Below are 12724 nucleotides of genomic sequence, written 5' to 3' on the forward strand. Positions count from 1 at the left end.
TGGACAAACAGGCTGCGGTCGGCCCGCTCGCTCTCCATTGACTGACGCTCAGCTTCTGACATCTTGGGATCGTTCAGCCTACAAAGGGAGAGGAGACGCGAGAGGATCAACCCCTGAAAACTAAACGAGTGCATTTGTCGGCGGGGCTAGTTAAAGCAAGATTATTTATTATCTTAAGATTTTTATCCCGCCCTCTCCTCAAGTGGACTCAGGGCAGCTAACAATTAGTTCAAACATCCATAATCATCATTCCAAACGATAAAATACAATTAAAACATTTTACGGTGCTGTTCAGCAACAGCATCCCATAATGATCGCAATCTAAAAGATGTAAAAAACCCGGGTGTGTTTGGGAGTTTAGAAATCTCAAAATATAGCATCAGAGAATCCCTGCCACCTCCCACTGAAGTCTTCGCACTCATTCACTTAGCCTCTGCTCAAAACTAGAAGGCGCAAATATCCAAGCTTGTATCTCCGGGTCTGAAGTACAGCAGATAGATGCGCCAGCACACAGCTGCTCAACAGGAGAGACTTCTGGCTGTGCAAAAGGTGGACTGCTTCCGCCTTTTATGTTGCCTGAAACCATCAGTATTAAGTCACAACGATCTAAACTTATTGCTGCCTTAATTCATGTAGAGAGAAAAAATTCAAAAGGGACAAGATTATACCATCGCTTTGGGTCCTAGGATGTTTGTGAAAAAAGGAAGGTATGCAAATATTTCAAGTAAACTGAAGTGGACTTCTCTTACCTTTATAAAGGAAGAAGCTATAATTAACAATTTGCGGGGGGGGGGGGGGGATATTATTTCTAGAGGTGTTTCTGCAGACCAGTTTTCCACTTATTTCTATAAGCCATGATCGACTGATCAGCGTCATGAGGCCTTTTTACAAAAAGCCAGTACTCTAAATCATTAAGTCTCTGTGAAGCTTCCTTCCTTAAGTCAAGGTAGCACCCCTTTCCTGGCAATCATTTTCAAAACAAAAAAGCAATAAATGACCAAAAAAATAGCAATAAATGGAGATTCTTGGGACTGATGTCTGTTATCTCACATCTTTAATAGGTTCTTTGTATTATTTTTCATCTTTTTTCTTTTGCTGACAAGCTTAGTAGATTGTACCTTATCCCTCTGAGGATAAGTAAGTTTTTTACTGCTACAAATGCAAGCTATCAGAGAGATTACGTGGATGGAAGTTATCTTCTTATGTGGTATTGTTCTACAGTTTATGAAGACTCTAGGAATAGATGATTGTTGAAGTGAAATAAATGTTGTTAGTTATGGGTCCATATGAGCTACTGTTTTTTTCAAGCTACTTTAGACGAGAATTTTCCAGGCGTTAATTAATTTTGCAGGCACAATTAATCACAACTCAACAGAGATGAGGAACACTGACCTCTCTCAGTAAATGAAAAGCTTGCAAAACCAGGGAAAGTAGCAAAAATGAATGCTCACTGGGATACTGTTCAAGATACTTTATGGGGAGGGACAGTGGCTCAGTGGTAGAGCATATGTTTGGTAAGCAGAAGGTCCCAGGTTCAATCCCTGGCATCTCCAACTACAAAGGGCCCAGGCAAATAGGTGTGAAAAACCTCAGCTTTAGAACCTGGAGAGCAGTTGCCAATCTGTGTAGACTATACTGACTTCGATGGACCGCGAGGGTCTGATTCAATATAAGGCAGCTTCATATGTTCGTATGTGCTTTGAGAATTGGCATGACACTCTCAACAGCTTTTCTCCTTGTTCCTTCTCCTCTTTAGGACAAGCTACTAATGCTGATGCCTGGGACAATGATATTCAAGTCATTCCAGAGTCACAAGGGGCTCTTTGACATAAGTACTGTTCCCCAGTGGAGCATGGGCCCCATTTCAGGGAAGTGGGTCAGCCCTTTGCCCAGCAGGGCTTGGGGCTGGCAGGTGGTCGCCACCTTGAAAGAGTGGCCACAGGAGGAATGGGTAAGTTGAGAGCCTCCCAGGGGTGCAGGCTCCTTGTCATGGATGGAAGTGTATTGTGGCTCTTTTGGTTAAAGGTAATTATGCAGGTGGCAAAGTGACTACCACAGGCCTATAAGGTCAGCAGCGGTGCCCGTCCTTCTAGAGTTACCTTGTAAGGAGGAACTGAGAGTTCTGGATAGTCTGCTGACTGTTTTCTGTGTTCGATGTGTTGGTTGTTGCTGTAGATTGTGTTATAGTGGTGGTGACGCTGCTAGTGTTGGTGCGCCTTGTTGCGTTGCGTGCCGTCTCCAGTTGTTGCCGTGCCGCCTGTGCATGCTGCCGTTCTAACTGCAATTGCATCTGCAGCTGCTGTAACTGAGACGCAGAAGGGCCAGAAGAATTGAGCTGTCCCCCTGCGGAGCGCCTCACACCGGACAACTGAGATAAAAGCTCTGTGGACATGAAAAATGAGGAGTTCTTACAGCGCTAATGAAATCCATTCAGCAGAAGACTGAAGCTCCCCCTCTGATTATCACAGCCAATTGCTTCCAGAATACCATCTCACACACTTGTAATTTACCATGGTTATGGAACAAGAAAAAGGCACTTCCCCAGTCCCCAGCTCTCACCCTTGTAATGATCTATTATTCAACCTAACCAACAACTAATGCTGTAACAACTCAGGAGCTGAAACAAACAAGAGGAAAATACTGGGGCTGGCTGCAGGACTATCTTTCAAGGAGACCACTCCTTAAAAACGCAAATGGATGAACACTTTTTGCCAAGTGAGTAAAAATATGAACATACATGCATATTTAACCTGAGATCTAGTGAAATTAAGGCGTATGTAAAAGTGATTCACATGCACTCCTGCTTTTAGTTCAACACACAGAGTCAGAAACACAATGAAATATGGGCATAAGCTTTATTATTTGACACTTTTAATACCGGAAGAACTCCGGTAATCAGGCTGACTGGTAAAGTGGGTGGGGGAAAGGGACAGCAAGACTCAGTGGTTGCTCAAAGTGAAGGTGCTCAGGATATGAGAGGGGGCAGGGTTGGGGGAGCAGAGATGAGCCAGTGAACCTCTGGAAGAATGAGGTCATGCAGGAGGCACTCAAGATAAGGAGGGAAGGAAGCCTCAAAGCAAACAGACATGGTGTAAAACAACCCCTGGTTCCCTAAGAATGGCAGATGACAAAGCTTGTGCACTGCTACAAATATTCATGCGGCTTACCAGCTATAGGATCCATGGCTTCCCTATTGCTTGGAGAATACGAACTCTGTGAAGATGAAAACCCACCAGTGGAACTGCTAGTAAAGTGCATGTTTGATCTACGTGCGCGAGGGCCACCCAAACCCCGGCCTGGGTGAAACATTCTACGTACATGCCGAACACCGCTGGATTCATCGTAACCAATGAGTTAAGGCAAAAAAAGGGGTCACACTGTGGAGTTACTAACACAGAAAACCTTTATCAGAAGAATGGAATGTTAGGATCGGAGGAAAATCTTTTAACTTTGCAGAGTTTCAAAGTTATACAACAGAGAATTCTGGGGCTTAGAACCAGGTCTGCACATCGTAAAACCAAAAGGCAAAGGATTGGCTTGTGACATTCTGTCATCCTCTTTTTGTACCACCAATGATGCAAGAGATGCCCATGACAGTCATACCCTTTTTGTGGTACTGCTGGTATCACCCAATCCAAGCAACACTGGGGTGCATGAATACAGTCCATTGTGGCCAAAGCACAGACCACTAATGATTAATAGTCCCCTTTTCAAGCTGTACATGTAATGATTCTCAAAATCTTGCACTATCTGTTGCACTGTGGGGGGACATTACCCATACGACATTACCCCTTCTCATTCAGGTTACCTCCTGAGAACAGGGCAATGCAAGCAGGTATTCAGCAGAACAGGCACTGTAGACAACTGCGAGTCATCTGAGTCTCCAAGTTTCAGAAAGTTATTCTTCTAAACAGAAGAAATACTCACTGGCACCAATGGGAGATGCCCTGTTTAGACTGAAGATTTGTTTAGACCAAGGATCTGAAATTTCTGGCTCTTTACATTAAGAGATATAGGACGGGAAGGTGGGATATTGGAATAACTAGTATGTTAAAAAGGTAAAGGTAGTCCCCTGTACAAGCACCAGTCATTTTTGACTCTGGGGTGACGTTGCTTTCACAATGTTTTCACAGCAGACTTTTTACGGGGTGGTTTGCCATTGCCTTCTCCAGTCATCTACACTTTCCCCCCAGCAAGCTGGGTACTCATTTTACCGACCTCGGAAGGATGGAAGGCTGAGTCAACCTGGAGCCAGCTACCTGAACCAGCTTCCACTGGGATCGAACTCAGGTCGTGAGCAGAGGGCTCCAACTGCAGTACTGCAGCTTTACCACTCTATGCCACAGGGCTCTTAACTAGTATGTTAGGGAATAGCAAATATTTTAAAGGGACTAAGGGCTTCTTAGATATGCTCTAACGATAGGGATATAACAGATGTGAACATGTGCCGGTAATCCATATTGCAAATAATGTGAAGATTTAGGCCAGGACACTAAAACAATCCTGTAGATTGCTCCTATATATCTGACTTATTGTGAGACATGGTTCATGCAACTTTCTAATAGTGGACTCACAACCAGTATTTGGGTTGCAGAAAAATTATGACTATTATCAACATGCTGATTATCAGTAATGTTAAGTTGTATATTTGCAGTTACACAAATGGGTCTCTTATCTCTTGCTCTGAATTTTGATGCAGTTTGGTTCTTTAATTATAAAAAGTTGCTGACCCTTGGGACAGTGGACAACGACAGACCCCTCAGCCTGAATAACTTCTGTCTTTAAAGGAAGTAAAATAAGAAACTATTAAATTTTGGTTAGCCGTTATTGATGTAATTAGGAAGTATTCTAACAAAGTTCCTTTGGCACATCTAACTGGTGGGAGAGAAACAACTCATTGCTGCTAATAAGCCAGCAGAACCACCCATTTCTAGATTAACCTCTAGATAGCTATTAATATATAAAGCAACAACAGTCTTGCTGTTTCTTCTTGGCTCGGACAAGGATATTAAATCTCTAGGAGCTCTATGTTCCAGTGTAAGATGAGCTGCAAAGTCATCTGTGACATGATTGGGATCTCCTCCTGGTAATGCTGCACATATTGGACAAATCTGAAACGACAAAATTAGAAGCTCTGTCTGAGTTTTTAACAGGGAAAAGCGATTGCTAGAAAACGCCATCCGAGAGAACACAAGTTGCTGGGCTTTTGTCTGGAATCAGTTTGAAAAAAATAGTGGTGCTCCGACAACTCCAGCTTCCAGGCTAAGACATTATTCGTAAAGGCTCTGCACTAGGTAGCGGGGGAAACCCCCCCCCAGCAAGGATTATATACTGGAGGAACACTCATGAGGAACTCCTGGCAACCTCTAACAGTTGTTAATAAGTAGCAGGCCTGCAGGGACTTGTGGGGGGCATCTCATTTTCCCATCTCCTCTTTCCGTTCCCCAAAAACCCCTATGGCCTCTACTCTTCCCCTACTTCCTTCCCACTCACCAGCCAATTTACCAGTATCTTCCCTGTCTTCAGCTTCACCTTTTCCCTCCCCATGGCAGCCAGGAAAACTCTGGCCCAGCTGTGCAATGCAGGCCATCAGGCCTGTGATGTTGTGGGTATCCATAAAGGCCTGGGGGGCACCTCACATTCTGCAGTATCCCCCTCCTCACATTATTACTATTTTGCCTCCTCCTGGAAGCCCCTGTATCTTTTCCTTTCCTTCCTTCCTTCCCCCCCTCTCCCCCTCCCTCCCTCTCTCTCTGTCTCTTTCTTTCTTTCCCTTCCACCCACTAATCTACCTTTTATCTGCCTCCCATCTTCACAGTATTTATTATTTACATTTATACTCTGCTTTTCTCCACAACTGGGACATTGACGGAATCATTCAAGTTTGACTGTTGGTTGCTGCTGGGCCTGGCCCCAATAGGTTCTCCTTGATTGGAGAGACCTTGACAAACAAGTCAAGTTTTTCCACTTGCTCAGCCCCACCCTTCAGTTACTGATGATTTTAAAAGGAGGTTTTACCTGGAGGTGCTGCATTTTTTTACTTGGGAGCAGGGATGTGCACTCAAGCATAAACAGAGCCAAATAAATACATGAAAAATACCTTATCAGTATTTGGGGGGGTATTAATCAAGGCAATAAAGATCAGAGATCTGTATTCAGCTACCAATATAGCTGAACCAAGGAAAAGCTGATTTTTTCCTTTTGCTTTTATTCAGAAGACACCTATACTGCAAGCCAGTCCCAGCCAAGGTGGCGCAGTATTACTTTATTTCCTCTGCTTTATAAACCTACAAAGAACTTACATTAATATCAAGCATGAAGCTATGCCATTAATACTCTACTTTAGTAAGACACAAGTAGTGGCCCTTGTGAGGGTGAAAAGGAGGGATACAAATTTTGTAAAATAAACTTTTAAAAGGCATCTTAAGCTTCTTCGGGGGGAAATGAATATATGAACCCTCTATTCAATGGTATAATTTGAATGTGGAAAGATCTCAATTGGTAGTATTTTCTAAACAAGTTTGAGAATACTAACACCACTGAAAATACTTCTGTTGTTGGTTACCATCCTGAATGTACGTTCCAGTATGAAGATCCTTTGCTTTAAGAATCTAAACCTACAACATGCAGCTGTTAACAGATTTCTCATGAGCCTCAAGGTTGGTTTGCTTACCCAATCTATTAATGCAACCTAATAGTAGTAAATGATTATACGAGGTACTGTCAGCCAGTAACTTGCATCCAATCTATAAAAAGGGAATAAAACTCAGTCCAGCAAAATAACATTTTCAATAATTGTTGGTTGAAATTGTACTTTTCCCAGCCTCAAACTTTTTTTTGTAAATGATATCCTCCAAATTACTAGCAAGAGAGTACACTGTCATAATAATGTTCATGAACACTTATGATTCTCAAACTTTTACATTTTCATTCACATAAAAACATAATTCTTGCAAATGCATCTAGTACTCTCTGTCTACTTTATAGATTAGCATTTCAGTTAAGAATGCCCTCGTTTAACCTCAGGTTTAAGCAGACACACCAGAAAAATGCTGACACGCGGGTAACCATTTGTGATGTGATGGAAACTGTGATGTGATAGAGACGAGAACTGCTAATACTGAGCCTGGAAAATTATGGATACCAATGTACCACCTCAGTGGGAGTCAAATAAGTAGGGCATTAAGGGGCTTATGAAACTGCTGCCTTTTTTCAAGCAGAAAAGACAATGGCAGCACAATATACAAAATACAAATATGGCAAAAATATTGTGCAAATCACACTCTTAAATAGTTTGTACAAATTAAATATATTATGAAGAACATACAAAAGTTATCATAAATTCAGAACATTTTAGCCAAACAAAAGTCTCAAATGTGATATTTCAGGGAGGACCCCTCAAAGTCTCTTCATTTCACAAAGAGAGTAACTAAGACTCAACAACAAGGTTCCAAAGGAGTCTCTCTGTTGCTTGTTGGCTTCTGAAGGAGAAATTCTTGCCTTCACGCAACCACCTCTTTTTAATTGCGTTCCGCTGCTCCTGCAGCTTCCTCATAAGCCAACTGATATTTCCAGCCAAGGTCTCTCTCAAACACCCATTTCAGTATCTTAATTGACAGCTACTCTACTGGTAACTTAAGCATATCTGTGCCAAGGACAGTCTTCCTATCTGCCACCAAAGAGATCCAAAGGCAATAGGCAGTATCAACTGTGGTATAAAGCCTGACTGAACAAATGCTTTAACAACAACAGCAACCAAAAAAACCCCCATCTTTGTGAAGTCCTTTGTCATAGGATTGTACCACACCAACTCTGAAACCCTTTCTGACTGTGAAAGAGTATGTGCTAGAACTCCCCAGTTCCAAAGACAATTCTAAATCTGTCAGGGCTTTCCCCATAACCAGACTACAAGATGCTCACCACATCACTGTTTCAGAAGATACAGAATGAACTATATGTATGCCAGAATTCCATGTGCAAATTAGCTGTACTAAAGAAAGTTAATGCTTTAAAAAAACACTTCACCATTTCTGGACTGTGCCAATCCAGTGTTTGATCAAGCCAGACTCCCTCCCTCAGGAGAAAATTAAACTTGGTCATCCTTTCTTGTTTCAGGGCTAGGCATAACACTGCTTTGACTCTCCTGGCCAACTGAATGGTCAGGAATTAGCACATCAAGAAATGGACAGAGGTAACCTTTCCATGGGAAAAGCTGGATACATCTCCTTCCTTTGCTCGAAACAGCCAAGTTCCTTATTTGGTGACCTCTCAGGAATTTGAGTGAGCTGCATAACCTCAACAGAGGAATGAAATGCTCAGTGAATGAAAGAAGCTATATTGCTGCCCTTGTTCTGATGAAGAGGGTGAGCAAATTCCCAACAAAGGGCCATTTCCCCACAAAACAAACTAAGGCTGCACGCATATCTGAATAGGAAAATTCTAGTTTGAGACTAGGCACTGGGGGGGGGGGGGGGGAATTAAAAACATTTTCCTTCATGTTACTGATTTAAATCTCATTTCTATTAAGAAATATATATTTTTAGAAAAATGTGTAAGTTGATATCTGAATGCAACCTCTTAAAACAGAATCCTTAACTGTACCACCTTGTCTGTATACATAAGATTGTGACCTGGTGTTGTCTGTAGCAATGAGGACTCTTTTGCACTCCAACAAGGCTCCCAAAGAGAACAGAGCCTATCTGAGGAGCATGGAGCTCCAACAGGGCAACCCCTGCAGAGGTTGTGAATGACAGAGGCTGTAAAACGGATCTAGGAAGTGAGAAGTGCTTCCAGGGAGAATCAGATATAAAAACAACATAATTTGGGACATTTTAATCATGCAGAAAATCACGACACAACTTTCCTAGTCCAACATTTACCCCAGGGTCACATCTTTTGAAGAAAAATGGTTTCCATTTCTGGAATATACTAAATCTAAAAACATCTTACCTATTAACACAAATTACCTTCAATTTCTCTCACTATAATTATTTCTAACTTATAATTATTCTAACTTATGCTATCTCCTCTTTCTCTTTTTATTTAAGTATCCCCTTTCATTTGGTTTGGGGTGGAGCAAGCCAATACTCTTAAGAGTCAAAAATTCTGGCCCAGTTATCAATTAACTTATCCTTAATAGGATATTTATTTATTATTGGTGAATTGGACTTTATATTAAAATTCTAAATAATATGTGCTGCAAGGTTATATATACTCTAGTATATGCATAGTAGAATTGTGTTATGTGTGGAATTAATCAACTTGATGCCACTTCATTCAACAAAGTTCTGCATAACTTGGAATTTTCAATAAACTTATATGTTTTTTTAAAAAGCATTTCCTCAAACACTAATTTTGGAGGGGTCTCATATGTAGGCTGTGGGACTACTGCGGTGATGAGGCCAAGTGCTTCTGAGTGGCCTCAGAGGAGGGACTGAAACCTCTTTTTCTGGAATCTCTGCACCTACGAAAGATCCTTGTCCTGTCTTCATATCCAGGTTGGCCCATAGGAACAGTGAAGTTTGTGAAGGAGTTAGCCAGGATCTTTGTAGGATCACTATCAGCCACAAGCCTCACAAGATATCCAGAGTCAGAGTGACCTGGTCCTGGAGCAGAGACCTAGATGGCGCTGTAATTAACCAATCGTCAAGGGTAGGGATACACCATGTAACCCTGGAGGCTGAGATGGGCAACCACTACTGACATGCACTTGGAAAACACCCTTGGCGCTGCGGTGACCCCAAAGGTCAAGACTTCGTAATGAAAATGGGAATTACCACACGAAAAGCAGAGATATTTTCTATCATTCTGAGAAATGACAGCATGAAAATATGTATCATTCAAATTTACCACAGCAAAACAAACCTGTGGCTCTCCGGGAGGGGAAATCCCCCTGCAAGTTTTTGACGGTGCGCCTTTGACAGGGACGCACAAGGTCAAGAGCCTGGGGGTACTATTGGAGCCTTCCTTAACGATGGAGGCTTAGATAGCAGCCACTGCTAAGTCTGCATTCTTTCATCTTAGGCGGGTGAGGCAGTTGACCCCTTTCCTGGAGCATGACGATCTAGCAACGGTGATCCATGCAACGGTCACCTCGAGGTTGGACTACTGCAATGCCCTCTACATGGGGCTGCCCTTGTGCCGAACCCGGAAGTTGCAGTTAGTGCAGAATGCCGCTGACCAGTTGTTATTGGGGCTCCCAAGATGGGAGCACATTCGGCTGGGGCTCCGGATTCTGCACTGGCTGCCAATAATATATTGACTTCGGTACAAGGTGCTGGTTATTACCTTTAAAGCCCTATATGGCCTAGGACCTGCCTACCTTAGGGACTGTCTCTCCCCACATGTTCCCCAGAGAGTACTGAGATCGGGATCTCAAAATCTGCTCGTTATCCCCGGGCCAAAGGAAGCCCACCTGAAATCTACCAGGGACAGGGCTTTCTCTGTAACAGCCCCTTTCTGGTGGAACCAGCTGCCGGAAGAAGTGAGGGCCCTGCGTGACCTTGGCCAGTTCCGCAGGGCCTGTAAGACAGCCCTCTTCCGGCTGGCCTATAATTAACTGGCATTGGAAACTGAGTGTAGTTTTAATAGACCGCTGTTATATGTTTTATTTTACTGTTTTAACTGTGTAAGATGTTTTAAATTCAATAATTTTATGTTAGATTTTATGTGCTGTGAGCCGCCCTGAGCCACTTCGGTGGGAAGGGCGGGATATAAATTGAAATAAACTTGAAGTGAGAGAACTTGCATTAGGGTAGTCATGTGGAATTTTGGTACACTCAGGAATTTGTTCAAATCCCAGAGATCCAGTACAGGCCTCTTTCTACCATCTTTCTTGTTAACTAAAGTTCTGAGAGTAAAAAACGTGACCATTTGTCTCATCCTGCCTTAAAATACAGGAAGCATCATATACCCTCAAACACAAAGGTAAATGTCCGAGCATCCTGAATGTGTTCAATACTTGTGGGTAGAACTTGCATCACGCTACTAACTGTGCAACGAAAACTTTTAAGAAATATGTCTGTGTATTAGATCACATTTCACTACAAAAGCCTTTCCAAGGTGACTCCTCTGCCACTCTTTCAAGTGCCCCAGCCACAAACACAGCAGGATCTAAAGACCTGGCACAGGAAAAACAGCGGTGGTGCTTATAAGAAGCCAGATTGTTCACCTGAGGCAGAGTACATTCTGCATGGCAGAAAGCAGATGTGGCTCCCTGTTCTGACTGCTTGTGAATAAGACTGCTGTCCATTCAACTTTTAAAGGAACAGTTCACCCTGGAACAATACCTGGGACACCAGGAGACAGCCAGTTTAAGCACAAGAAAATCCAGGACAGACTAGTGATCGACCTCTCTGTAACGTTACTGCCACCCAGTGGAATCAATCAGAACTTACATTCCAGTACTGATCAATTTAACACAGAATATCAGTGGACAATCCAACCAGCCCCCAAAATAAAAAAATAATAATAATGCCTACAGAACTGCATTCCCAGCATGCTCAAGAACAACTGTAATTATTTAAAGGTGTCTGATAACATCTATAAAGTATCATACATGATTCATTTCAGGGTCTGCACCTATTAGAAGAGCAAATAAAAGAGTGCACATTTCCAGATGTATTCCTACAATCTTGTTGCCGTCTTATTTTGTGTTTAGGGCCAAGAGGCATAACTGAACTATTCAGGATCATATTTACAACAGATGTTTTGTCTTGGTGCAAAAATCTAAACAGCAGTGAGACAGAATAGGGGAAATCCTTTGAAGATAAATCTTAAATAATTTGACAAATAGCAGAAGTAGTTACATTAGCAAACCTCGTAAGAATGATGTTGGATATAAAAAGAATAGCATATTCAAAGCTAGGTCCTGTTCATTCAATACCAGAATCAAAAGAACAAGGCCTGTTAATTTGTTAATTTGCACTGCTATAAAATTTCTGTCCCTGGATTTTACTCATAAAAATTGCTCACCTAAAAACAGTATTAAAAAGGCAGGTTTCTACTCACTATTTTGGTACAATTCACTGAGGCATAACAATTATACACACAAATCAGCAATATACAAAATGCCTTTCTAGGTTGTCCTGCAATGTGGTTGTGGGGGGGGGGGGTGTGGAGGAAAGAAAACATTAAGTTTTCTTTCTAACACTGGATAGTGGTTTTAAACTTGCATTTCCATCATCTCCTCAACAAGGCACTTATATGGAGATTTCTAATAATAAATAAATATATTTAGCTGCAGCTACATGAAAAACAAAGTGTTCTTCAACTGGATAACAGTCTTGCTCACCAGTTGTGGAAGGAAATTATTTGAAAATTGCACTAAGAGATTGGTGTACATGTTTATCTACTTATATCTGAGCTGCTGTAAACAAAACAAGGCAAAACCAGAGAACCAAGGCAAACCCACAAAGCAAAGGTGCTGTTTTTCTAAGAGTTGGTGGAGAGACTTAGCTAAGAAGAAGAGCTGGTTTTATATCCCAACCCTTCACTGTCCAAAGGAATCTCAGAGAGGCTTACAAATGTCTCCCCTTCCTCTCACCACAACAGACACTCTGTGGGATAGGTGGAGCTGAGAGAGCTCTGAGAGAACTGTGACTGATCTAAGGTCACCCAGGTGGCAGCATGTGGAAGAGTGGGGAATCAAACCTGGTTCTCCAAATTAGAGTCCACCACTCTTAACCACTGTCCAAGAACTGAGGATTGAGCCAGGCCGCCTGAA

General features: G+C 42.2%; 1 protein-coding gene across 2 annotated transcripts in view; it reads right to left on the minus strand.

Moving 5' to 3' along the window:
- KCMF1 (potassium channel modulatory factor 1) overlaps window positions 1-12724 on the minus strand; it is a 63209-nt gene that overhangs the window by 581 nt on the left and 49904 nt on the right. For both annotated transcript variants that reach the window (XM_060237075.1, XM_060237074.1), the window contains exons 4-7: window positions 5021-5111; window positions 3168-3353; window positions 2100-2382; window positions 1-78 (exon numbers count right to left, since the gene is read on the minus strand). The exon at window positions 1-78 is cut by the window's left edge and continues 581 nt beyond it. In XM_060237075.1, the coding sequence (XP_060093058.1) occupies window positions 1-78; window positions 2100-2382; window positions 3168-3353; window positions 5021-5111 (638 nt within the window). The remainder of the gene's footprint in view (window positions 79-2099; window positions 2383-3167; window positions 3354-5020; window positions 5112-12724) is intronic.

This window comes from Heteronotia binoei, chromosome 4 (assembly GCF_032191835.1).
Source record: "Heteronotia binoei isolate CCM8104 ecotype False Entrance Well chromosome 4, APGP_CSIRO_Hbin_v1, whole genome shotgun sequence".
Taxonomy (NCBI): domain Eukaryota; kingdom Metazoa; phylum Chordata; class Lepidosauria; order Squamata; family Gekkonidae; genus Heteronotia; species Heteronotia binoei.